The 26346-nt window shown below is 55.4% G+C and overlaps 9 protein-coding genes across 9 annotated transcripts; 4 read left to right on the forward strand and 5 right to left on the reverse strand.

Moving 5' to 3' along the window:
• Window positions 1-973: 973 nt before the first annotated feature.
• On the reverse strand, window positions 974-1418 carry J4E88_006961 (uncharacterized protein; the record flags this gene model as incomplete). The annotated part of the gene is made up of 3 exons (XM_049400583.1): window positions 974-1060; window positions 1108-1187; window positions 1283-1418. The coding sequence occupies 3 exons, from the start codon at window positions 1416-1418 to the stop codon at window positions 974-976; spliced, it is 303 nt and encodes a 100-aa protein (XP_049253531.1).
• Window positions 1419-1730: 312 nt separating this feature from the next.
• Window positions 1731-4597, forward strand: J4E88_006962 (uncharacterized protein; the record flags this gene model as incomplete). Its single annotated transcript, XM_049400584.1, has 2 exons — window positions 1731-2109; window positions 2157-4597. The coding sequence occupies 2 exons, from the start codon at window positions 1731-1733 to the stop codon at window positions 4595-4597; spliced, it is 2820 nt and encodes a 939-aa protein (XP_049253532.1).
• A 296-nt stretch (window positions 4598-4893) lies between these two features.
• Window positions 4894-6469, reverse strand: J4E88_006963 (uncharacterized protein; the record flags this gene model as incomplete). Its single annotated transcript, XM_049400585.1, has 2 exons — window positions 4894-6033; window positions 6086-6469. The coding sequence occupies 2 exons, from the start codon at window positions 6467-6469 to the stop codon at window positions 4894-4896; spliced, it is 1524 nt and encodes a 507-aa protein (XP_049253533.1).
• Window positions 6470-7259: 790 nt separating this feature from the next.
• J4E88_006964 (uncharacterized protein) lies at window positions 7260-8825 on the reverse strand (the record flags this gene model as incomplete). The annotated part of the gene is made up of 2 exons (XM_049400586.1): window positions 7260-7377; window positions 7423-8825. The coding sequence occupies 2 exons, from the start codon at window positions 8823-8825 to the stop codon at window positions 7260-7262; spliced, it is 1521 nt and encodes a 506-aa protein (XP_049253534.1).
• Window positions 8826-9376: 551 nt separating this feature from the next.
• On the forward strand, window positions 9377-10176 carry J4E88_006965 (uncharacterized protein; the record flags this gene model as incomplete). The annotated part of the gene is made up of 3 exons (XM_049400587.1): window positions 9377-9506; window positions 9563-10037; window positions 10089-10176. The coding sequence occupies 3 exons, from the start codon at window positions 9377-9379 to the stop codon at window positions 10174-10176; spliced, it is 693 nt and encodes a 230-aa protein (XP_049253535.1).
• Window positions 10177-10522: 346 nt separating this feature from the next.
• J4E88_006966 (uncharacterized protein) lies at window positions 10523-13486 on the reverse strand (the record flags this gene model as incomplete). Its single annotated transcript, XM_049400588.1, has 1 exon — window positions 10523-13486. The coding sequence occupies one exon, from the start codon at window positions 13484-13486 to the stop codon at window positions 10523-10525; it is 2964 nt and encodes a 987-aa protein (XP_049253536.1).
• Window positions 13487-14029: 543 nt separating this feature from the next.
• On the forward strand, window positions 14030-16132 carry J4E88_006967 (uncharacterized protein; the record flags this gene model as incomplete). Its single annotated transcript, XM_049400589.1, has 1 exon — window positions 14030-16132. The coding sequence occupies one exon, from the start codon at window positions 14030-14032 to the stop codon at window positions 16130-16132; it is 2103 nt and encodes a 700-aa protein (XP_049253537.1).
• A 1604-nt stretch (window positions 16133-17736) lies between these two features.
• On the forward strand, window positions 17737-19149 carry J4E88_006968 (uncharacterized protein; the record flags this gene model as incomplete). Its single annotated transcript, XM_049400590.1, has 1 exon — window positions 17737-19149. The coding sequence occupies one exon, from the start codon at window positions 17737-17739 to the stop codon at window positions 19147-19149; it is 1413 nt and encodes a 470-aa protein (XP_049253538.1).
• Window positions 19150-20193: 1044 nt separating this feature from the next.
• On the reverse strand, window positions 20194-22810 carry J4E88_006969 (uncharacterized protein; the record flags this gene model as incomplete). Its single annotated transcript, XM_049400591.1, has 3 exons — window positions 20194-20547; window positions 20600-21021; window positions 21067-22810. 3 exons carry the CDS (start codon window positions 22808-22810, stop codon window positions 20194-20196), a joined length of 2520 nt encoding a protein of 839 aa, XP_049253539.1.
• Window positions 22811-26346: the final 3536 nt, after the last annotated feature.

Below are 26346 nucleotides of genomic sequence, written 5' to 3' on the forward strand. Positions count from 1 at the left end.
GGAGGGAACCCAGCACCCTAGCAACACATGTTGCGGCAGGGTAAGCTCCAGAGCTTCCCTGGCTGTAGAAATCGGGCCATGGCCCTGGCGATCCAATCGAAAGCGGTTTCGTCTGGCGATGATGCGGGTGAGCTGGGGTAGCTTCAGGTAAGGCATCGCATTACACCCTTCACCTCTTCGCACACCAGGCCAATCACGTCGGGCATTTTCCGCCCTGGACAAGACGTGTACGCGGTGGGCCAGTGAGGGGGTTGGGCAAGGTCTGGTGTGCGGCCGGATGGAGGTTGGTGTAGGATCAGGCCGGCTTGGGGCGCAGCAGCGCATTGGTAGGTGGGCTGGTGGGGTGTAGAGTGAGTGGGTCTAAGCCTGCATGTGGCGTTGGGCGAAAGAAGGTAAATATAGCCCAAGTGAGCACGATGCACAGCATAATTATGCGGGATGACGAGCGGGGTATAATACTGCAGTAATCCCTTAGTTCGTTGCCTTTAGCTATTGGGCGATGAGATGGAGAGTTGACCGTCAGGCCTGCGATGAAACATACAAAGATGTTTTGCACGTGGATGCACGTGGGGGATCACTTGCACTGCCTTTTTCGGCAGATCGTGGTCGTAAAGCTGGCTCGCTGTTGCATCATTGAGTGGTAGTCGGCCTGGGAAATGAAGCCAACAGACAAAGCAGAGCGGTCGTACGCGAAGGGTCGTCCTGCAGTTAGGCTAAGACATCTGACGGCCAAGGCCAGGTCGTGGTCTGAGGCCTCCCTTGCGTGAGCTTTGATGTGTACGTAATGGCCTGATAGATGTTTGTTTTGGATTCAAGATAGCATGCCCGACTCTTCCTAGATTCGTCTATATACAACGATGGTAACCATAACGCCTGTCGATGAATCCATCGACTTGAACTCCCCCATGATGCTGTTTCGTACGGGTGGCCGTCGTAAGGGTATACATAATGTACAAAGGAATGCGTGGGCGGTCTAGTCCCGCTTGTGGGGGCCGACGATCTTGGGGTACATTCTTGAGAGGTGGTAGTTGATGTTGTTCTTCTTCTGGTTGGGGTTTCGCTGTGAAGGGTTAGACGTGTTTGAGAGTTGATAGGAGGTGAACGTACTGGCGCATCCATGCATTGCCGTAGTTTCTGTTCAAGCTGTGCGCAGCCTTGCACACTGTAGCCGGAAGATGCCCAGCATCCTGTAGCCATGTCAGCCCAGATTCGTGGTGGCTTCCCCATTGAATTCCACATAGCGTTGCGCCTTCCTTGGATATTTTCCAATCTCCTCACATACCCAGAACTGATGACATTGCTCCTAAGCATGGGTTCGCTTCTGGCTTGTTCGGTCGGCGGACGCGGAGTTTTGGCAGTGGTGGGAGGGGTCGGTGCGTGGCCGACTGGACGGCGGTGCCTGAGGGCTTCGGTACCATCTTGTAGATGCGGTTCGGGAGACGAATGCGACTTGGATGCGACGTGAGTGCTGGTGCTGCACAGACTGCGAATGGCGATGGCGTCGTCGTCGTCGACTCGGTGGATTCAAAAGTTTCCGCCGCGGCAATCTCCTTAGCGTGCCTGCCCCATCCTAATCCCTGTCCGGCTTTGTTTACGATCGCACCTTCCTAGCGACGGAGGCCATCACAGACGACACCCTCGTCACGACCATACTAACGAGCCTACGACACAGTTCCCATGTTTGCGCGCCATTGATCTATTCATTACAGTAATAATACACGGCCGACGTCATGGTTTTCACTCCGCGCAAGCGCGCCGCACCCACAGCAACGTTCGACAACACCTGGAACGAGACCAATGCGGCATTCCTCGACCCGAATGCGCTGCCAGTTTCCAAAATACCGCGAGGATGGGAGAGGAAACAAGAAGTAAAGAGGGTGGGCGAAGGAAAGGAGAAGAAGATCTGGCGCAGATTCAATCTCAGGTCGCGTGCCGACGACACACCACAAGAAGCAGAAGATGAGGACGAACGAGACGCGCGTTCAAGACCAGTAAAGAGGCGGCAGCACATGAGCCCAAAGGCTATGGAAAAATCAACGAGCAAGCTTGGTGGCAAGAAGCGCGCGTTCAAGGCGACGCGCTGGGACCGCAGGAAGAGCGTTCTGCCAAGTACGTCACTTACGCGCATGGCCGCGACATCTGCTGACTATTCACAGGGAAGAGAGCGACTCAGAACGAGGACCCCGCGATCGGCGCAAACGACGAAGTCGACAGTGAAGAGGAAAGAGAAAGTGCTCATACCGTGGAAGGCGAGGATAGCATCAACGAGACAGATATAAACATAATCGAACAGACCGAACTATTGGAAGACGTACCTTCTGCGTACGAAGAGACATCGACTTTCACTTTCGCAGTGGACGCGCCGACGGCCGAAGCTACCGATAACGATATCATGGACGCAGACGACCAAGAACAAGAAGAAGCAGAGTCCACACAAGACGCGACGCTCGCGAAGCTATTCCGTTCGCCACCAAGGGAGCAGTCGAATATCCCGACCGCGTCGCCGGAGAAGGTCGAATATCCAGAGCTTCCTCTGAGCGACAACTTGGAAGCAGAGGCGGAGACGGCTATGACCAAGGTTGTATCCACCGAGATGATCAGCAATGTCGCAGAGGAGACAAACCAAGGGGAAACAATCTCCGTGGACGGAGGACTCCGAGAGGATGTTGAGATCCCAGACGAGGTTGTCAAGCAACAAGAAGAGACTATGCATGAAGAGACGGACCCGGTTTCAGAGACACCAGAGCCGGTGACACAGCTTCAGTACCCAGCGTTGCCGTTGGAAGATACTACGACTTCACCGCCACCAGCGCTCGACGAAGACGTTAGCGAGGAAGACGAGGAAGATGTTGAGTTATCTGAGGTTGAGCTAGGAACATCGACCGATGCAGTTCGGAAGGAAGATATGCTCAACTCCTCTGAAGCGGTCGACCGTGAAGATGAGTTTACGGAAGCTTCTTTGCAGCTGAACATATTACGGGATTATCAAGCAGCGCTTCAAGAGCACAGTCTTGCGCCTACAACAGTTCAGTCAGAGCCCAACGAGCTTGAGCAAGAAGAGATGGATGATGATATGCGGCCTGATGAGGAACCAGCCTCTCCTGAGGCTGTTCAGTCCCCTGCCCAGGACCTTGCCATGGCCGACGCGCCTGCCTCAGCATCTATAGACATCGCCGACGGATTGACATTCTCATTCACACCCAGCAAACCACAGTCGCCCGCCCCACGCAGACTACACTCGCCTCCGCCTCCACCACGTCCTGAATCCGGACCTGACGATGTCACAATGACGGTCGCTATCGATGATGACACCGCCATCCTCAAGGACTTCCTCACGCGTGCTGCAGCAAGTAAGGCTGAGAAGGCCGCCGTCATTACACACAAGAGAGAATCCCTACAGAATCGACGAGACTCAGATATCATCAAGCACGCCCTAGCGTCGCCTCGCAAGGTGCTTGAAGAGAAGGATCCCAACTCGCCCACTAAGCAGCACACCGAATTGACGCTGGATCTGTCGCAAACACTCACAATAGCCAAGCCAGATGAAAAGCTTCCATCACCTACGCCCGGCGCCACAGAGACCGAAACCGCGGAAGAGAAGAGCGAACAAGGATCAAGACGTTCTGCACGAGCAAAGAAGACAAGGTTACCCACTCCCGCATCAATCGGCCCAGCACCAGCACCCAAAATCAACATCCGCCGTGCCGACGGTAACGAAGTCGTCGTACTCAAGAAGGACGACGCCAAGGTCCTCGCCGACATGACCCGCAACAACACACGCAAGAACAAACAGGGTGCCTTCTGCGTCACCGTTCGACTAATGAAGCTCGCCATGGACTACTCCAGCCTCCTTCCCCTCGACGAATCCACCAAAGAACTCGTCGTTGGCAAAAACGTTCGCTGGGACGAGACACTAGCATACTACCAAGAAAACCCCGAGACCCTCGCCAACGCTCTAGCCGACGCAGAGTCCCTAGCCACACCAGACGAACTCGGCATGTCGGACTGCACCCCCGAGCCCAAGAAGAAGAAGGAAAAGACCAGCAAAACGTCCACGCCCAAGATACGCAGAGTACGCGGGCTGGGCACATCGAACGGTACGCCTGGAAAGGGTCTTCTGGCACCTGCTAGTCTCCTCCCGGAAGCTGTTCAGGAAGAAAAGGCTGCGACGCAGGAGAAGCAATCGTCGAAGCCGAAGTCGACAAAGGTCAAGAAGATGGCTGTTGCGTCGTCCAGCTCTTCTTCTTCTACGCCCACATCCACTTCCACCTCCACACCAACATCAACATCAACATCCCTCAACAGCAGTCTCTCCTCCAGCACAACAGACACCAAACTCCCATCTCTCGACGTAGCACCAGTAGGCGTCCAACGCAAGAGCCGGCTTGCAGCGCCCAAAAAGGTTGTCCTACCACAGACACCTTCGTCTGCCAAGGCTGGTGACAAGGAGAATGTGAGTAGAGTGGGCATGGGTGACGCGACGCCTAAGAAGAGTTTGATGGCGCCCAAGGTGGTTATTCCGCCGAGTGCGACGACGGCGGGAGTGGGGATGGGAGTGGAGAGTGGGCTGCCGAGACGAAGGGGAAGGAAATATTAGCTGGAGTGTTGAAGACGGTGTGATGTTTTTGGATTCATCTTTGGGATGTTTTATACCATTTTGCTGTTGGGAGTTGTTTCTGCATCTATGGTGTTTTTAGCGGTGGCGTTTGGCGGGCATGGGCATTTACACGGGGCCAGTATTAGCATAATGCACGCTCAATATCAATGCATTCACAATATCGATCCTGATATCATTCCCATGAGACATGATCACATACTCGTAAGTCGATTGCTTTTCTCCCTACCCTAAAACTCCTTAAACCCACTTCCCTCCCCACCCCACAACCTCTCCATCTAAACATTCAACTCACTAACCTTAGCCCCCTCAATATACCCCTGATACCTCTTCAACTTCCCCTCCAGCACACCCCCCTTCCCACAAAACTTCTCCACAATCTCCTCACTGCGACCCGTATACAACTTACTATCCAGCATGCCATCCAGCTCCGCCCAAATCGGCTTAAAGAACTCCGTGCTACGGATCCTCTCCACCAAATCATTGCTCTTACCCTCGTTCTTGACCTGCGCACCCGCCTGGTGCGACAGCACGCGGATCTGCTCGTGGGCTTCTTGGCGCGACTCGCCCTTTGCAACGAGACGCATGATGATGGATTCGGTGATCATGAAGGGAAGTTCTTCCTGCACGCGCGCATCGACGCGCTTGGGGTATACGACAAGACCCGAAGTTACGTTGTCGAGAGAGAGGAGGATGGCGTCGGCGAGGAGGAACATCTCTGGGATGTCCATGCGCCGGATTGCGGAGTCGTCGAGGGAGCGCTCCATCCATTGGTCGGACAGCGTGTTGGCGAAGGAGGCGGGCTTGGACATGAGTTCGCGGGATAGGGCGTAGATGCGCTCGGAGCGCATGGGGTTGCGCTTGTATGCCATGGCTGAGGAGCCGATTTGGTCTTTTTCAAACGGCTCTTCGAGCTCTTTCCACGCCGCGAGGTGCCGGATGTCGCCGGTGATTTTTTGGGCGGACGCCCCGAGCCCGCAGATGGCGTTGGCGATTAGGAGGTCGACTTTGCGGGTGTAGGTTTGCGTTGAGATGGCGTAGCAGGACGGGAAACCGGCTTTTTTGCAGAGCAGCTCGTTGAGCTGGTCGCACTTTTTGCTGTCGCCGTTGAAGATCTCGAGGAAGGAGGCTTGTGTGCCGGTTGTGCCTTGGGCGCCACGGAATTGGAGTGTTTCGCGGACGAGCTCGATGGCTTCGAGGTCGAAGAGGAGGTCTTGCGCCCATTGCGCTGCGCGCTTGCCTACGGTGATGAGTTGAGCGGGTTGAAGATGAGTGTAGGCGAGGGTGGGCTCGCTCTTCCATTGCAGGGCGAAGGCTGAGAGGTTGGAAATGACCTTTGCGAGTTTGGGGAGGAGGAGATCCAGACCGTCGCGCATGAGGATTAGTTCTGCGTTGTCGGTTACGTAGCAGCTTGTTGCCTGTGGGATATCAGTTTGAATCATCTCGACTTTTTCACACATAAGAACCTACGCCGTAATGAATAATACCAGCAGCAGCCGGAGCGACCTGACCAAAAGCGTGCACATGCGCCATAACATCGTGTCTCCTCTTCTTCTCCTCGACCTTGGCAACACCGAAATCATCATCCGTAACCGTAAGATGCTCCCTCATCTGGGAAAGCGCATCATCAGTGATACTCTGAATACCAAGCTCTTTCTCTGATTCCGCAAGGAACAACCACAGCTTGCGCCATATCGAGTGCCGGCTGCGCTGCGAGAAGAGTTGCGACATCTCCGGCGAGCAGTACCGGCCCGTGAGAGACGTCTGGTACGCATCGAAGATGGTGGCACCAGATTGCGCCTTCATAGTCGATATGCGAGACTGGATATCGAGGGAAGCGTCTTGAGCGGCCATGATTGCGCGTGTGTATGAGGGGAGTGTGTGAGTGTGAGTGTGAGTGTGAGTGTGATGTGGTGGTCGATGACTTTAACGGTTCGTTTGTGGATTAGCCCGATAGTCTTCCGAATTCGGTATCAACGTTTGCTCTCCAACGTTCCTTGTAGTAATTCGCAACACGTATGCTAGCACTACAATCAAAGGGTTATAGAGCTGGACTGAGGGGGTATCGTGAGGTCAAATTCCAAACGGTGATTCACAACGTCGTGGGTCACCCTTTTTCTATCCCAACAAACCAATGACGTCCTCACGTGTAGCCAAAAAGTTTTGGTCCCTCGCTAAACCCCACATTTAGCTACTATCGCACCTTTGCAAACGCACGTCAATGGTCGATTGTCATCCTACTGTCGGAACCTGAGATAGGCCGATCGACAAGAAAATGGCGATTTGGAGTAGCAGAAATTTTCCCGCGCGCGTTGTTGGGGTTCTGGGCGGATATGAGGCTCCTTGTAGCGATCTTTTGCTACAAGGCATCTCCGAATTGCTTCACTCATACATGTCGCTCAAGTCCTCGGCGGTTGATTCCCCGGTCGTATTCAATTGAATGACCAAGAATTCCCCCACGCAAGTGACATGTCAATTTCAGACGTGTTCAATGGCACGACTAGAGTCTAGACCTTGGTATCTCATGATGCGCTTACTCCACAAAACTATATCCACCAAGAGCCGTAACCCGTTCATGCGGTTCATGCGGTTCATGCGGCTCTGCCCAAATACGAACTCCACATTTGTTTCCGTCTCCGCGGGCTCACAGCGCCGGTCCCTTCCATACGTCGCGGTTGATTTTGAACAGGTTGCTCTGCTTGTGTGGGAGGCTGATCTCGCGCTCCTTGTAGAAGCCAGCTTCTTGGAGGTAGTTTGCAAGTCTGGACAATTAGCATTGTACTGCATGTGTAGGATGCAAGACTTACTTCTCGTTATCGACCCTCGGCTCCAACATGACCCTCTCCGTCCGGTTATCCGCGAGCCAACAGTAGTGCACCAACGCACTCAACCAGATCTTGACCCTATGCGCTCCCCTAAACTCCTGCTCTCCGACCAGGCAGTGGAAGCCCCGGTCGTAATCACTGACGATGGGCAGGTATTTCCCGAGATTGTCCTCCTTGACCCAGTATAACTCGAAGTAACCAAACGGCTTCCCGTCCCAGCATCCCATGACCGGAAACGAGTTTTTCGATTGTAGACCGTTCTTGAGGAACTGCTCCTGGTGGGACTGCGGACCCGCCTCTCCCCAGAAATGCGACACACGGGGGTCGTTCATCCACTTGTGTAGATATTCCGGGTCTGACATGCCGTTTGGACTGGGCGCATGGCTGGAGACCGGGCCCTGGTGTCGGAGCGCTTTCGAAGAGATGGAAGCTACCCGGAAAGACAGATATTGTCCGACGCTGGGTATGTACCTGGTATATAGTATCTCGCCCTGCCGAGGTGGCTTCGGTCGTATCGGGTGTCGCGTGTTGTTCGTGAAGACGTATTGCGCAGGAGGCGGTGGGTAGAACGTGGGTAGATGCGAGCTCGAGTGGAAGGGACCTGGCGCAGTCGGTGACCACAAGCCTGGTGAGACCTGGTCGAGCTGATGTTCTTGCTTCGCATCGGAGCCAAGTGCTGGGGATGACGGTCGCGACGGATACGGCGAGCCTGATGGGAAGGGTGAGTTGGTATTGGCTAAGGGCGAGAGAGTGAAGAGGTATATTCTGGGATCGAGCTGCCAGAAGGTCCTCCGACTGACAAACATGCGCGTCCAGCCTTCCGGAGACGACTCCTCTTGTGCACACCCAACGGTCGAATCTTCGCTGGCGATCAGTCCCATGCGCTCCAACTTGGGCAGCACGACTTTGCCCTTGAACACGCCCTCTCTGTTGATGTTTATGCGCCATTCGCCCTTTGGCTTTCCGGCATCGGCAGTGTTCTTGGAGATCGCGTTCGTGACCTGGAGCGTCGGTTCAGGTTGGTGAAAGTACCAGTACAGTGTCGCCCACAGCATCATCGCGATCTGGCGGGTTGGTGAGGCAGCAGGCTTGAACTCGCTACTGCTGGGGTTCGAGATCGACGATATGTAGAGGTGATCTCCATTCAGGGTCGGCTTCTTGAAGCGATGCACATGGCGCGGTGGGAACAGCTCCTCCTCACCCTGCTGCTGCTGTTCCTGTTCGTCCGTAGGGGGCTCATCTTCGGAATTGAGCACAATGGTCCAGCCAGGCGGGAACGGCGAATGCGTGTGGATATCGCTCGACTTGAAGAAGAGGCCGCCGAACACAGGCGTGACGGTAAGGTTTTGGCCGTTGGGCAGATGGACGACATTGACTGGCGCCATGATGACGTTGGCGGGGTAGCTCGATTATGTTAGAAGAAAGATGGAGCGCGAAGCACGATCGTAATGGTAATGTTCCAAATGCAGGGCAACCCTCAATCACCTCACATGGGGTGAGATCTATGGTACTTGGATCAAGCGTCTCTTTTTTGCGGCACGCGATTGACAAAAACTGCACAGCTGTCACCCACGTCTTGATTGACTAGTTTCTGTCTGAGAACGCCCGCGCGGGGCTTTCGCGGGGCATTAGCATACACTGGAGCTTCTTGTTCTTAATGAGATACTCTCACATGAGAATGCACATATGCTGATACAGACGCTGCATACATCATGCGAACGTAAGGCGACATGCAAGCGTCATCATTGGCCGGGGAGCGCATGGCCGTGAGGGAGTGGAGGAGCTCTGAGCTCGGCGGTCGGCATGTTCGCATATGACGAAATGGGCAGTTAATAAATCCGAAGCTTCCCCAGAGTTCCACGACCTCTCAACACCACAACACCAACAACAACACACCTCACACCCAATTGAACGCATCACATCAATTGAAGCCATCATGAACACCGCACTCCTCCGCACATCCGCCCTGCGCTCCGCAGCCCGAGCCGCAGCTCCCACCACATCTCGCGCCGGCCTCGCAGGCACGACATTCGTCCGCGGCAAGGCCACGCTGCCCGACCTCCCATGTACGAGCCCATCACACCAGAAAGACGTATCCGTGCCAGCTACTAACAACCCCCAGACGACTACGGCGCGCTCGAACCCTCCATCTCCGGCAAGATAATGGAGCTCCACCACAAGAACCACCACAACACCTACGTAACCTCCTTCAACAACTTCAGCGAGCAAATCGCCGAAGCCAAGCAAAAAGAAGACATCAAGGCGCAAATCGCCCTGCAGCCCTTGATCAACTTCCACGGCGGCGGCCACATCAACCACAGCCTCTTCTGGGAGAACCTCGCGCCTGCCAACCAGGGCGGCGGCGAGCCCCCGTCGGGCGCCCTGTCTGCTGCTATCAACAACAGCTACGGCAGCCTCGACGCGTTCAAGGAGAAGTTCAACACGGCTCTAGCGGGGATTCAGGGAAGTGGTTGGGCGTGGTTGGTGCAGGATACCCAGACTGGTGCTATTCAGATTAGGACGTATGCGAACCAGGATCCGGTTGTGGGGCAGTTCCGCCCTATTCTTGGTGTTGATGCTTGGGAGCACGCTTACTAGTAAGTTCATCATAGGGTTTTGATGAGCAGCTTTTTACTAACGATTTATAGCCTCGACTACCAGAACCGCAAGGCCGAGTACTTCAAGGCCATTTGGAACGTCATCAACTGGAAGGCCGCTGAGAAGCGCTTCCAGTAGATCCGATGCCTCTTCGGCAGGACAAGGTTCCTAACTCGCCGTTGTCATGGAGGGGATCAAGTACAATTGGTCTTCATAGTCTGTATAGTGTAGTAATGCAAGCGAATGGATTGATGCTAAATTACAAATCGTATATCATTCGTCATCCCATATATATGCCCTCGAAATTACCTACTTGCTATGCTAATCAATATGTTCAAAACGCTGATAATGCAGATATTGCCAATGCACCCTTCTAACGCTATACAATGCTATCCCGAAGAAATGCCAAATGCCAGATACCAACCAAACACGCTACACCGAACCACACCCCAAGCAAACCCACCCACTACACGCAAAGACAAAACTAATGCCTAACCCCCTGCATCCACCGATCAATCTGATCCCTCTGCCTCGGATCCATGGGCGGCTCCATCATGCCCCCATGCATCATCCCATTCATACCCATCGGCATCTGCATGCCATTCATTCCCATGCCGCCCATCTGCATCCCACCCATTTGCATACCGTTCATCTGCATCCCACCCATCTGCATCGGCATCTGCATACCCATCCCGTTCATCTGCATGCCCATGCCATTCATCTGCGATCCCATACCCATCATGCCGCCCTGTTGCATCATGCCAGGCTGCTGCATGCCCATCTGCATGGGCATACCCATCATGGACTGATGCTGTCCCATGCCGTTCATCATGCCAGGCATTTGCATGCCCATCATACCCTGTTGAGGCGGCATGGCGCTCATTCTTTGCTGGTTGGCCATCATCATGGGGTTCTGAGCGTTCTTGTAGGCTTGGATTTTCTGGCCGAGCGGGATGTCGTCGTCGTCTTTTTGGTTGTTGGTCATGTTTTTGAGGAGCGGGTCCATGGAGCCGTAGGATGTGGCGCGCATGGTTGCGGTGAGACGTTGCTGCTTTTTGCGCCCTTGGTCTAGCTCGTTTTGATGGAGGAGGCTGCCTTGGGGGAGGTGCGAAACGAGGGCTTCGTTGGAAACTTTGCGCGCTTGGTTGTGCGGGTCGATGGGGTTGGCGGAGAGGATGTCGGCGAGACTGCTGGAGGAACGCAGATTGGGCCGGTGGCCGGATTGGGGGGCTTGTTCGCCTCGTAGGGCGGCTTCAGCTTGCAGGCGGGCGCGACGTTGGCCGAGGGTCTCTTCTTCCTCTTCGTCGTCGGCAGCGGGAGGGGGTGCTGGAGGAGTGTCTTTGGACTGCTCCTGGCCTTCTGGAACACCGAACTTGCTCATCATCTCAGAAGCGAAGTCATCGCTGACTGTGCTCTTGCGCACATCGCCGAGTGCTGATTCACGTTGTTGCTTCTCCTTGATGCGGCGCATACGGTCAGCCAGCGTCTCGCCAGGCTCCTCATCCGAGTCTGGTTCCGGCGTTGTGATGGTAGGAAGGTTGAGCTGGCTTGATGAGGCTCCAAGGTACTGTGTGCGTCGTTGATTAGGGTCAATGCCGAGTAGCCTGGTGCGACGGCTACTGAGGGGTTCGCGGTCCTCCAACTCTCGCTGCTCGATAAGACCCATGCTCTTTTGACGCATTTGCTGTTGCTGTTGAGGTCTGTAGAGAACACCAAGTGGTACATCGTCATCCGAGTCTTCTTCCGGCGGAGCTTCCCAGGCAAGGTTTACTTTTTTGCGGATTCGTCGTTGCTTCTCGGCTTCGGCCACGTCGTTCATTTGGAGCAGGGTTTGTCTGCCGTCAATCAACCCCTGCTCCATCAGTGTCACGTAGTTCATCTTTCGACCTTGCTGTTTCGCCTTGCGCAGCTGAAGCTCAGCGAGAAGAGTAGTCGGCGCGCCGTATTGTGGTTCTGGCTCCCCTTCCTCTTCGCTCGATTCTTCTTCCTCTCCTTCTTCATAATGGTCTTCCGTATGTTCTTCAAACGAAGGTCGAATAGCATCGGGATCACGTCCATCCGGTCCTCGGGCATCCTCATCACGCTCCTCCAATTGATCACCGAGGCTCATCCGGCTTTCACTTGCTTTGACAAGTAATAGATTCATGTCAGCCGAGCTGTTTCGTTTCTTCAACTTCTTCAGGCGCTCGCCCTTTGCGTTGTGGTCAGTATCCAGTATGTTGAACGAGCTGCGTCTTCGCGTCTCTGCCAGTGTCGGTGGCATCTCCGGTAGTTTGGAACTCCTGCGCTTGCGTTCCGCACCGTACACCTCGTCGCCAACATGTCCAGCAAATGGATGATCAGTGAATGCAGACACAGGAGCATGTGCAGAGGCGTCCAGGATGCTTTCGAGCGTATCCTCCGCAGACTCTCCCTTGACCGCAAACTCCTGAGTGGGGGCAGCTCGGTTGTCAAAGTAGGCGCTTGCTCGTAATTGCGGTGGGAGCGCCATGAGACTCTGCCGGCTCTTCCTGTTGTTAGGCTTCGGGTCTGCCAGATTATCACCAAGCAATGGCATGGATTTCCTATGCTCGTTCTGCATGGAATCCAACAATCGTGAGCGACGATTGGCTTGCTGACTCATATTAGGCAATTGTGACAGGCGCTTGGGTAGGTTCAGCATCTTCGGTACGGGAGCCGGGTAGAAGACCATGCTATCGTCCGGCGGCGGTGCGCCTATTGAGTGAACGCTCGGGTTGGATTTCATCATGTAGGAATGATTCGAGGAATGTCGGCTGTGGCTGTGGTGAGATGGTTCGGGTTCCTCCTCCACAGTATCTGGACAGTGGACGCCATCGAAGTCATGCCATAGTGTACGTGCTTGGCGTGTAGTGTCGGTCGAGGCTGCTGTCGGCGGTCGGTCTACGAAATCGCGGTAGTCTGGATATTGGTTCTGCAATTCCTCGTCGGGCTCCGGGCGTCTAGGTGGGGTGCCTATATGGATACTGTTACGCAGCTCTTCTGGCAGACCATTCGCGACTTCATCGAATATGCGTGTAAAGGACGAGACCTTCCGTTGGGGCGGCGAAGCAGAGTCGCGCTCTTCATTGTGTTCCTCTTCGACTTCCTCAGGGTGTACAATCTGTCCGAGACGCGATGCCTTTGATTCCGAGCGCTGGCGCTGGACCGAAGTCGAGGGTTTGGACCAGTTGCCTGTCCCTGAGCGCAGAGACCCTGCAGGAGAGGTTATGTAACCGCCCGGAGAGTATCCGCCCCATCGTGCATTTCCGTTGAGGTCTACGATTGAATTGGTGTGCGAGCCTATCGAAACGCCGCGACTTCGGGTGCTGGCCTGTCTCGTAGGCTCGAGGTCGTTCGTCTGTAGTGAAGATCGCCGACTGTCAGTCAGCTTTAGTTCCGAATATGTCTTCCGAATCTCCTCCTGCAGGTCTGAGCCGGACTCGCTCATGCGTTCGGCATGTTCTTCCAGGCGTTCAATGTTGCCCACATATGCCCCTTGCAACGACTGGAGATCGGGCACCGGATGACGGAGGTCGCGGTCGGTCTTGGGGGAAGTCATCACAAAGACAGGCAGTAGAGGGCCGCCGCAGAGGTGAGAGAGTCTCTACTTGACTGCGGTGCGACTCTGGTAAAGGAGACTTTTGGTGTGATTGTTGCACCGAACCGGACATGGGTGGAGGGTGATCGACCCCGATCCTTTCCAAGAATAGCACCCAGCACGTTACGGCAGGAGCGACCCAGACCTAACGGTTCTTGGCGCTGTCACCCAGAACTCGCGACTGAACATCATTTTGCGACAACACTCCCGCCTCGCCCAAGGTCCATCCACGACAAATCACGTGGCGCGCATGTCTGCCTGATTCACTCCCGTATATTGCGACACCTACTACCACATCGAACCCACGACCAGACTCATCGCGCGCACCGAACAGCTGCCGGCTGCCAATATCACCCTCGTATTCGAATATTTCCACACACGAACACCTCCACCATGGACGAAGGTGGCAAGCGCAAGCACAGCTTTCGCCAGCAACCCAACAAGCGGGCAAAGGCTGAGGATGGCTCCGCGCTCAAGTCTGGCTTCGGTGCCAAGATGCTGGCGAAGATGGGATACAAGGGCGAGGGTGGCCTGGGAAGAGAAGGCGCTGGTATCTCAGAGCCTATCCAGGTGGTGAACCGAGGCACCAAGGGCGGTATTGGTAGCGTCGCAGAAAAGAGCGAACAGCAACGGCGCGAGGAGCGGCGCAAGGCCGAAGAAAATGGCGAGAAGTATGTCGACACGTCGGAAGAGGAGCGCGAGGAGAAGAAAAAGAGGAAGGCCAAGGCTCGGGGCGAGACACGATCCTCAGTGCCACGACCGAAGAAGACCGTTTTCGAACTCGAGCAAGCTGGCATGCATGTGCCGCTTGCACTACAGTCCATTATCGACGCGACAACCGGCGCATCGACCCCTACCTCAGGCGTGTCACTTCGCGGTCCTGACATTGTCCCATTCGAAAACTCCCTACAAGCGCGCGTACGGAGAGATCTGAACAGCTTCTCGGAGGCATTCGAACAGCTGCAAGTAGAGTCGCAAGCCATCCCTCCGCAGGAATACGCGCTGCAGAAGGAACTGGAAGCGCTCGAAAAGCAGATGGACGAGCTGGAGGACCTACAAGCACGGATAGAGTCACTGCGTACAGGTACTTTCGACGTTGTCTGCGAAGGCCTCAAGAGCCTGCGCGCGGCTTACCCGTCCAAGCCACTACACCGTGAATCTATCGCCGTTATACATCCTCATTTCTCCAAAGCGGTGGCTTCCTGGGAGCCGCTCGAGAGTGCGTTGGAAGGCGTGGCCGCATCTTTCTCCGAAATGGCGAACATCATACAACCTCGAAGTAGGAGGGTTGCATCCCAGGCCTACACTCACCCCTCTGAAGCACTGGTTAGTCGCACCGCAATCGACGAAGAAGACACGATAAAACGCGGCACCACATCGGCATACGAGTCCATGATGCTCAAATACTGGCTACCTAGAGTAAGCTCAGCTATAACACAATGGGACGTCAAGAACCCACAACCCATGGTGCACCTGCTAGAAGTTTGGAAGCCAGTTCTCCCGCCATTCATCGCGAAAAGAGTGCTTGAGCAGGTGACTACAAAACTCTCCACTTCTGTGCACGAGTGGAACCCGCGAAAGTTCAAGAAGAGCCCCCACACATGGGTTGTCGAATGGTTGCCTTTCCTTAGACCAGCTGACTTGGACCCCAAGGGATCGGGCCTGGTCGCCGAGATCAAGCGCAAGATCCGGCATGCACTGCAGTCTATCGATCTTTCCAAAGGTCCGCTACCAGGCATGGAACAATGGAGAAGGGTGTTTGGAAAGGCGGAGTTTGATCATCTACTCACTTCCCATCTGGTACCTCGCTTGTCGGCCTTCCTGCGAGATAGCTTTGAGATCAACCCCGCTGAACAAGATCTCGCGCCACTCGAGGCTGTGTTCGCCTGGAAAGGACTGATATCGAATGAGGTCATTGGAGAGCTGCTGAAAGCACAATTCTTCCCCAAGTTCCTCGAGATTATCCACCAATGGCTCACGAGCCCAGAAGTGGTCTTTGAGGAAGTCCAGACGTGGCTTACCTGGTGGAGGACTGAGATCCTGCAGGACGACATCAACAATCTGCCTTCAGTCGCCTCGTCATGGAACGAGGCATACTCACTCATCAACACGGCACTGGATCTTGGAGATGCAAGACTGACAGATCTGCCCGCGCCCCATGTGGAAAGCACAGGTGCCTCTCCAGAGGTGTCTCAGTTCTCCAAATCGGTCAACCAACAAGCATCCCGTCCTACACCGCAAGTAGACGAGCCGACTTTCAAAGACATTGTAGAGGAGTTCTGCGCCGAAGAGAACCTCCTTCTCCTTCCTCTCCGCGAAGCCCACGACCAGACCGGTCTACCGCTGTTCCGTGTCACAGCAAGCGCGACGGGACGCGGAGGCGCAGTGGCGTATCTCAAAGGCGACATCCTGTGGGTGCAAAACAAGAAAGACAAAAGTGTCTGGGAGCCTACCGGTCTGGACGCAAAGCTCATAGCCAAGGCAGAGGGCAAGTGATGCCTCCCGCTTCAAACTGCGTATTTCACACCACCTCGGTGCTCGGTTCTGGCAGGGTAAGCTCCCATAGCCTCTCCTGGGCAGATGTTTTTGTTAGCCATTCGCTAATCCGGCATCGGTACGATGCTTCCTTAGGTAGTGATAGTGATGACGACGCGCAGTCAGTCGAGGCTATAATGAAGCCACGTTATCTCTCCACCAGCGTCTGTTCGTAAGCATAGCAAGGCATACCAAAGTGCCGAAAGTGTTGCATGAATCGTGAACGAAAGAGGAGTACGGCCAATGCGAACGGCTGTCACAGCATCGGGGGGTGATGCGGGCGTTTTAATCGGTCCTTGCTGCAAGCCTAGTCTGTGACTTTCGTTGCATCGCCCATCACGGGCATTAAGCCACGAGGCCGCGTAGAATTATTCACTTCAGGTGACGAGTCGGACTGCGAAGGAGATATCTGATCCTGGATGTCGCCAATATAGTGGCTCCGTGATGGCTCGTGATTACTAGTGTGATGGGGTGACTGTGCGCTGATTCGCATATGTAGGTGTAGTCGGGCGCTTAGAATAGATTTCCGTGGCCAATGGGAATAGCGGATGGAGTGCGCATTTTCTGGCGTGCAGGGGCAGCCTTTCATGCGTGCTGACGGTCGTGGGTGGGTGGGGGAGACGGAGGGAGGATGGTGAAGGTCAAAGGAGGTCTCATTCTGCTGCATTAATTCTACTCCAGTATTGAGTACTCTGTGTGAATTCTTGCGCATAGCACTTCAGTAGAGAGCTTGCTCTCCTATGGTTTGTAGCCAATAGGACGCTTCAAGACATAAGTGGGGACGTGGCATTAGAATAGCCCTAGGTAGTTCTCCATCGCCAATGGGAGACGCAGAACGGGTGCGCATTTCTTGGTCTTGCAGGGGACGCCTTTCATGCATGCGGACCGTCTCCCGTTGACTGTGCCCCGAGCTGGCAGGCGATCGCGCATGTCCGGGAGGTTGGTGTTGGTAGTCTCGAGTACTGTGCGCTCGAGCGTTGCGGCACGGGTAAACATGTTTCTCGAGGTTTTCTCCACCACAACGACGACAACAAAAAGGTATTACAACAGTTGGTACCACCGCATAGACTCGATGCTTATAGCTCAAGCCTCGAATGTCGAGATTTATCATCGGCACATCCCATCCCGCTCTAGCTTGAACGAAGCGACCCCGCCTCAGCGGCTGAGAGACAGCATCCACTGGACGCCCCAATGTAGCTCAAGAACTAGGCCGGCCAATCAGACCGCGCATGCACCTTCCCAAGCCATCACACCCAGTCGCTCTTTCCTTGCATCCGACCACTTGCAGACCGCCGATCAAAGTACTTACCCGCTGCCCATCCCTCTTCATATCACCATGTCGCCTGCTGTTACACTCTGCATTTCACCCGGTTCCTCTCAGTCGGGATAGCGGGCACTCATTCATGTGCAATTGCGGCCCTAGATCGACATTGCACCCTGGACGACCTTGACGAAGCAGCAAGCAAGCTCGAAAGTTAGACCGCCCACATCTGATTGTCACATTATTCCTCTTTTCTCTGTTATATATTTCCAGTCCCCCCTTGACCTGAGGGCGGCGGATTACGATGCTCGTCGGAGCGCTTCCTCCGGCACTCATCTCACTGCTTCTTGTTGCATCGCGTGTTTCTGCTGCGCCTTACGACTTTCTCGATAACTATCGCGACCCCACGCCGGCGGCTGACGAGGGGCCTCCTGCTTCATATCAGGCTGTCCGAGACAAGAACGTGCTGCCGTACGAGATTTGCGGTGTTGTTGGCGGCTACGTCTTTACAGTACTTATCTGGGGGGTTCTTCTCCTCACTGTTGGTAGAAAGATGAGACGGAAGGCTCTCGACCCGCCCAAGCAATTGGAGCTGGAACTCCAGGACAAACCGACTCTACCGGCTCTTCGAACAGCTGGACTTACATCGCCACCGCTGTCCGCGCGATCGTTTTTCGGAAAGTTCAAGAGGAACAGGAATGACTCTGCTGTTAGCAACCCACAGAGTCCTGTTGTTCAGTCACCAAGCTCTTTCGACCAAAAGGTCGTCGATGCCCACCGGGGTCAAGACCAAGCAGACATGGAGCGTCTCTACGCCGCCGTCATGGATTTCGATGAACGAAAACATTCATCCAAAGTCAGTGTAGAAGAAACAGAGCCCATCCCCCGACCCACCGAGCGACGACGCCCCTCAAACATCAGCATCGCGCGCCCAGAATCCCACAGCGAAACCCCAATCTCGCCCGTAAAAGCCATCTACCCACCAAACTACAGCGTCCAACAACCCGCTGCGCCCACCCACAGCACCCACCTCCGCGCCGACGCGCACCCACCCCCAAGCCCCCGCAGCATCCTCTCGAAGCGCTCCCAAAACTCCAACACCAACTCCACCGGCAGCAAAAACGCGCGCTTCAACCTCAAGAACCTGCGTATTTCAGGCCCGATCGCAAAGTACCCAGGCGCAGACTCCGACGACGAAGCGCGGACACCGCTCTCCCCGCGCTTCTACGCAAACCCCGGTGTCCCTCCTTCGCCACCTACACAGACGAACTCGCCAACCTCGCCGGAGCAATACACAGAAGAAGCACTGGATAGCGTACAACCCCTTCCCCGACCCGCACCGCAACGCCTCGGTCTCGGTCCACCACCAACATCCCAGCCCTCACCCCGCCAACAACCCCCCAAACCCCTCTCCCCACCTACCTCCCTCCCCCTCCGCAGTTTCGCCTCACCCCTCGCAAGCCCCGGCATCCAAACCACAGTCCTAGACCGCCGCGTCGAGGCCCTCGCTCTCGGCACCCCGAAAACAGGTGTGCCCTTTACGCCATACAGCCCGTACATGCCGTTTACACCCATCACGCCCGTGACCCCGCATTTGACGACACGGAAAGAGCGCAAGATGGAGAAGAAGGAGGGGAGGAAGTATGGGAGTAGGAAGCCGAGGGTGGAAGAGGAGCTTGTGCAGAGTCCGAAGGAGATTTTTGGGGATGGGTGGTAGAGGGATATGTGTGTGGGATGGGGAGAGAGGGGGGAAAGGAGGGATGGAAGTGTTGCATCTGCATCTGTTTTTAGCGATTTCCTTGTTTTACTGTCACTGATAACACGCCGCCGGTTGGCAGGTTGATGATGATATGCGATGGCATGCATAGTTCTTTTCTGCGTTTATATTTATGACGTGTATTTTATCTGGAGGAAGGAGAGTGGGTTAGCATCGAAACGTATATATTGAGACGAATACTTTCACAGACCAGCATATTAGCCTTACGAATTTCTCCCATGTCAATCACAACCAAACTAACATAGACGGGCGTGCAAAGACGACTGGTCAACAAAACCAGCAACTCATGCATTAAAAAGCCACTTTATATAACCCTTTCCACGCCAAGATAAATGGCTCAATCTAATTCTCCCCCTTCTCCTCTTCCACAGCTCCGCCCCCCTAATCGCGTTCTTCTTCACTTGCTCCTTCCCTCCCTCCCTCAAACAACCAATAAATACACACACGAGAAAAAAGTTTGCGACGCCGACAAACAACTATGCCCAATCTAACGCGTCTGAGCCAGAACCCTATACACTGAACAAGAAGAAGTAAGAAGAGTTGTTGTAGTATCCGTAGTAGTATCCATAGTAGAAGTCCCTCCTGTTTTCGCAGCGAATATGTTGAGAATCTTGATGTATGAAAGGGCAGGCACCCTTTGCTGCCCCCAAGCCGAAGCCCGCTAGATGCCACTATAGTTCTGAGCCCAACATATATCGCTCGCTGGTGACAGATTCTTCTTTCTTTGGGATGCGCATACCTATGAGTTTGAGTGACAAAGGAGATTTTCGGGTTGGTATTTCGGACTGGTATGGTAGTTTGACACAAAGGAAAGCAAGAAGACGCCCGAAACGCCGTTCGCTGGATAGATAAGCAGCACTTCGGTCGCAGAAGATAGCAGTCGAGCGGGGACGATAGTAGTACGACAAGAATGATATCGCGGGGTTTTGGTATTCTTTGAGAAGTATGCATAAAGTACTCATATTGTACCCACGCGTATCTCTCTCAAAAGTTTGCCAAACCGTTCTTGGAATGACGTTTGCTAAAGCGCTTCCTGCCCTTGATCGAGTCAGTCTCGGCGTTATCTTTGCGAAGGTGGCCGCCGCCCCCATGCCGCGAGGCGGGTATGTTGACGCCCTCGAGGGCGGAGTCTCCTCCCAACGTACTGGTCGGGGTGGTGTGGTTTGAGACGAGCTCGTTCAGACCTACGTCGGCTGAGTACGAGTTGGTCATGGTTTGCGCGAACGCGTAGTCGCGTGCTTGTTCGATGCTGTCGAGCCATTCTTGGCTCGAGTACTTGCTGCCGTCGGGGTCGCTCGTTGTACTCTTGGGGTCTTCGAAGACGTATTGCTTCTCTTTCTGGGAGGGGTGTTAGTGGGTTTTGGGTTGGGTTGGGAGTGGGGTTGCGTACTGTTTCTACGAGCCAGGCAGTGAGGCCTTTGGAGTCTTGGAATGATCTCCATGCGCAGCCTGCGGAGAGCAGCGATACCTCTTCCTTCAGCTTCTTGTCATTCGTGCCTGCTGCGCACATCAGTACGCGTGCATTCGACGTTATCATGACGAGCCGTTGGCGCTTCTTGACCGTGTTGCCGCCGAAGAAGCGCGAGAACTTCTTGGGTTGCTCGACAGGCTCTTCCTTTCCGCCTACAACATGACCCGCCGGGTGTTGCGTCACAAACATGTTTCCCAGCTTCAATATCCGTTCGTCTCGCTTCGTGAGGACTGGTGACCAATCGATGTCTAGTTGGGAGGGAGGGGGTAGTTCGGTGATGAGGCGCGGCTTCGGTCGTGCCTGGGTTTGGGTGGATGCCGCTACTGATGGCGTTGATGGGCCTGGACGTGTTATTGGCGTTTCCTGGGGAGTAGAAGGGTTCCTACCATTCAGCTTGATGGGCTCCTGTGCCGGCGGACTGTAGGCCTTCAACCGTGGAGCCTTCTGTTTCCACAGGCCTTTGCCCCATTGTATTCCTTCAAAGAAGGGGTGGTTCTTGATGTGCTCCATGGGTAACCGCGTCAACGGATCCAGGACCAGCAGTCGCTCCACCAGGTCCTTTGCCAGCGGAGGGAAGCCATCCGGAAATGTGTATTCGAGACCAACAATCTTTTGGAAGGTCATGTACTCGTTCGCGGCCTTGAACGGTGGTCGGCCGGCGAGTAATTGGTAGATGATGCACCCGAAAGCCCACAGGTCGCTGGCTTTGCATGCATTCTTGTCTGTGAGGAGTTCGGGCGAGACGTATTCGGCGGTTCCGACGAAGGACTGCGCGCGGTCCATCTGCACGCTTTCCAACGGATCGCCGGTTGTTGAGCTAACGCCGTTGTGTTTTTGCTCGAGTATTTTTGCTGTTCCAAAATCAGTAATCTTGACATGCATCGCATCATCGAGCAGGACGTTCTCCGGTTTCAAGTCGCGATGTATGACGCCCTTGTTGTGCATGTAGTCGATGGAGTCCAGTATTTGCGCGCCGTAGAACCGTGTGCACTCGACGTCGAATGTGCCCATCTTCTTGAGGAAGCCCAGCAGCTCTCCGCCCGCTGCCAGATCCAGCACAAAGTATAGCGATCGCTCGTCCTGGAAGGTGTAGTAGAGTCGGACTATGCCGGGATGCTCAGTCAGTCGGTTGAGGGTGTCTTTTTCGATGTTCACGTATTTGACCTTTCTCTCCTTGATGATGTGGCGCTTGTCGAGCACCTTGATCGCGTACTCGCGCAATGTCTGGCGGTCCGTGGCGGCCAAGACTGTGCTGTAGGAGCCCTCGCCCAGTGTCCTGCCAAAATTGAAGTCCTTGACGCCCTTCTTCACGACACGCGTTATCGGCCGTCCGTTCTGGTCGAGGTCCTGGCGGGTGCTTACAGCCGCGCCCTTCTCCTTCCACTCCTCGCTGCTCGATAGCGGCCCGCCTTCCACGCTGTAGGGTGAACTGGATAATTGTGAGACTCCGGCATCCATGGGTATCCGCCGCGAGCTTCTCCGGGGCGGCATGGGGCCGTTCATGGCGGACATCTGGGCTGACTGGCGGTACGGGTCTCTCCTGCTGGCCTCTCTGACGGGCATGGCGCCAGGCGCAACCCGCGAGCTCGCCGTCCGCCGAATATCGCCCGCCATTGCGTCGTCGTTGTATCGGTAGGTGCCCGGGGCGGTGGTGGACGAGGTGGAGAGGTTGGGGTGCTGGTACATGCTGGTGGAGACGGGGCGCTCCCGCATGGGCTGCGACGTCGGGGCGGCGCTGCGCTGCTGCTGGAGCAGTGGGCCGGCGGCATATGGGGGATAGGCGGGCTGCTGGTGCTGGGCCTGGTGCTGTAGGGGCATCGACTGGCGGTGGGAAAGGCGCGGCGAGTGCGAGTGCGTCGACGACGTGTCGGCCAGGGGCGAGGGGAAGGCGGCCGGGGAGCCCGAGGGCGAGCTCTGGTAGGCATTGGCGGCGGGCTGGAGCGAGGAGTTGGCGGGCTCCTCTTCTATGTACGAGTGTTGGTACGTGGGGTCCTGGTTGGGGTGTTGGGCGACGGCATGGTCGTGGTCGGGCGCGTCTTGGTGCTGCGTGGGCGGCGGCGAGTCGTCCTCGTCCGGGTTGGCGATGCGCAGTCCGCCGAGCGTCTGCGACAGACTCAGGTCGCCATTCATCGTGGCGGCCACGGGGCAGCGCCTTGTCTGGCAACGGCGGTAAACGAGAAGAGCGAGTGAGGTCGCAGCAGTAGCTCAGGCACCACCCGCGGCGCGTCAAAGTAGCCTCTTTTAGCGTGCGGAATACGAGCGTGCAGCGGAGGCATGGCAGGGGCCCAGCGGCCAGGGCAGTGGGCAGGAAACGACAAAGGCCTCGCGGTGAGGATGCGATACAGGGCGCCCGTCGTGATGCTCCGCTGCCACCGTTGGTGATGCCATGCTCGGCGACTCGCTGACGAACGCCGACCCACCGACACGGACACTCGAGTCGGCGATACACTACACCACTACCACGACATCACGACAGACGCGCCGAGAAACATTGAATACGCGTAGTAACGCATGCAATCGTACCTCACTCTAGTATCTCATGCACCACATGACGTTCACCTCGTGGCTCACCTGGGCACTTACATCACCAGTATCTCACCAGTACAAGTCTGGTAGCGATGCGTCTTCACGGCAGTCAACGCGTAAGGTGCGTTGACGTCCATCATGTCGGACGGGAAGGCGCTGCTATGCGCGCCATCACCACCACTGCTACTGCAACGGCGCTTCCTAGATAACAGCAAGAGAGCAAGAGATAGAATCGGAAACCACCATGGCTCCAGGTAGGTAGATTGCTTCACGTATACCGGCTATTGCGTCTTCTCATCTGCACACCCTCTTTTGGACCCATATCCCTTCAGCTTCACCCCTGTCGTTCGCTCCCCAGTTGGTAAACATGTTACGTCTCAGACCGTCAGAACTTACCTTGACGCCCGACGATGTCGAGGAGACCTTTCGTCGCATAGCCATCAGGCAAACCTCCAGAGCGACCACAAACCTGACTTCTCGCCCTACAGGACAACCAGGACGACCCATACTCAGACGCGGCGCTCAGAGGTCAACCCGGGATGCCATCACTGCCCTGGGGTCCATTCCCATACTGCAGCCCCAACAAGCAACATTTTCTTCTGTGGAAGAGGAGGAGGAGACAGAGCATACCTCCAGTCAGGAAGCAACGCTATCAACAGATCGTGACGATACCGAGGGGACTACTTCGTCCAGTCACGAGAGAGAAACCGAGCCCCCACAGTCTCCAGCGTCGCCAGCGTCGCCAACATGGTCACTCCCCTCTCCGGTCTCCCCACCTCGACGCACAATGCATCTTCCGTTTCGATTCGGACGAAGCCGTCGAACTTCCACGACTCAATCTCCGCCGGATGCAGTTGTGGCAGTATCTCGTACGCCAACAAGAGCACCGGTCGGACATGCCAGACTGGGCTCAACTGGTGCAAGCAGCATAGGTGATACCAGCAACAACTCCACGTTATCTCCATCTGGTGGGTCTACCGAAAGTACTTCTGGATTGCGAGGCGGCGGAGATCGGATACGCGACATGGCTCAAGATACGCCTCATGCTCCGTCGCCCCTACACCAGATGCAGAGACTAAGTTCGCCCGCATACCAACAGCCATCCGGGGACCCTACCAAGTCGCCGGTCAGCCCGCGCCTACACAATCCTACACTCTATCTCGAGGGCTACGTCCATGATACCCCGAATAGTACCACGTATCATTTCCGGGAAAGCGATAAGTATCGTTTTTGGAGTATTGCACCGCACAGTGAACCACGGCGAGGTAGCAGTCGTCAGCCTTCCACCGCACGAAGTTCCTCTACAGGGGCCGCCATAGGATCCCGTGTTGCAAGTCAAGCTCAAAGCCCCCCGGACCAACTCTTTGAAGACGTCTTCCGTACATTACCAGCGGTCGAGCCTCCAACCAGACAGTTTGCTAGATCTTCCACCGTAACTCATGGGGAGGACTACCATTCTACTGCATCAGATATTTTCCATACTTCCGGTGGCTCGCTCCAGCCAGAACAAGCAGGCCCAAGGTCAAGGCACTTTAGTAGCGACGCTTCAGCTGCCAGTGCGCAATTCTCTTATTACGGCTCACTTGCCTCTAGTACGAGGTTCCCCAGCAGCGAGGCGTCGTTGGGACGTGACTTATCCCGCGTTCAGCTCGATGGAGCGGCCGTCTCGAATGAAAGCCATTGCGACTACTCACCTGACAACCCCTTCGCTGCCCAACTGCGTGCAATTTCAGGTAGCTCGGCTTATTCCTCGTCAAGCAGGGCTGGCTCTGGTCCCCACGGGCTCTCGCCGCTCCCTTCAATGCCTTATAATCGCACCGAAGCTGGTCACCCGGTGCCCCGCAGCTACACAGGTGGCTATATTGACGCCACTACAGCGGTGGTACAAGATCTCGAGTCGCCTCTTGATCCCTATGCGCAGCACTATCAGCAACAGCTACGAGCCCAAGCTGCCCGAGAGGAAGCTCTTCAACAGCATGCTTTCCGCCAGCAGGCTATGCTAAACCAGCGCTTTCCTCCCCAGTCCCGTACAGAAAGTTTCCAAACCCGTCGTTCGAGCCATGGGCAGGGTAGCCAGCCACGCCCCCCACATCAAATTCCAAATGGTATCAGAATGCCCTTCCCCCATCAGTCTCAGCAACAATCACCGCGACCTCTGCAGTATCCCTCCGAACGTACTGCCACGATGCAGAGCTCGCAATTTGGTGGCAGAGGTGGAAGAGGTGATCACCGGTCCGGTGAAAACGACCCCGCCTCGCCATCAACAAGTCGGGATCTGATTGCGCATCATGGCAGAGTGCAGGCGCAGAGGGCAGCATTTGAACGTTTGCATAACCCGCGGTCAACGCAGGTCGAGACTGCTATCAACACATCTCGACGTAGCTTGCCGCAGACGACGGTTCCTCACGATAGATCCAATCAGCCCCGCGACTATGCGCAGCCTCCGTTTACAGCCATGGGGATGCCTCACCGCAATGAGGAGCGTTCGAGCACTCCTAATATCCCGCGACATGCAACGCAAGGAATGCATGATCGTCAGGCAGTTCCAAACGGAACCCGCCAATTCTTCGGCGAACTTCCTCAACGTGTACCCACTCAACCGTACCGCCCCCTCCCCGGCGCCCGCCACCTCCACCCAACCCGTGACAGCTCTCTCACAGCTCTCGCTCTAGATCATGGCAGTGGCACGACTAGTAGGCGCTCGCGCTCGCCGCTCATTCGGGCCCGTACGCATAGGCGCATACCTCCAGAGCAGCGCGATCAAGAGAACGACGGGGATAGGTCGTTGATGCGACGGGAAGAAGAAAATGTCAACGCGCGCTATGGAGAGGAGGAACAGCGGGGCGAGAGGATGGATGAGACACCTCCTAGAATCGGGCGGGTGGAGAGGAGGATGTTGGATTAGGTGATATGTGGGCTTTCCTATTGGTGGTGCTGGGGAGGATGGTATGGTACGGAGCTGTTTGAATACGCTAGGTCATCATTCGTAGATGGATATGCCGTTGAACACGTGCCGGCTGGATGCGCACAGGCAGATTCCGAGTATAAAAACTGCCTTTTGGCGTCTTCTCTTCTGTTCATTCAAACTTCCGCATTTAGATTCTTTTCTCCAAAAGGGTTCGAGAACTTCTTCATGGCGC

The sequence above is a fragment of the Alternaria novae-zelandiae genome, assembly GCF_023758075.1.
Source record: "Alternaria novae-zelandiae strain BMP 2774 chromosome Unknown scaffold_14, whole genome shotgun sequence".
Lineage (NCBI taxonomy): Eukaryota > Fungi > Ascomycota > Dothideomycetes > Pleosporales > Pleosporaceae > Alternaria > Alternaria novae-zelandiae.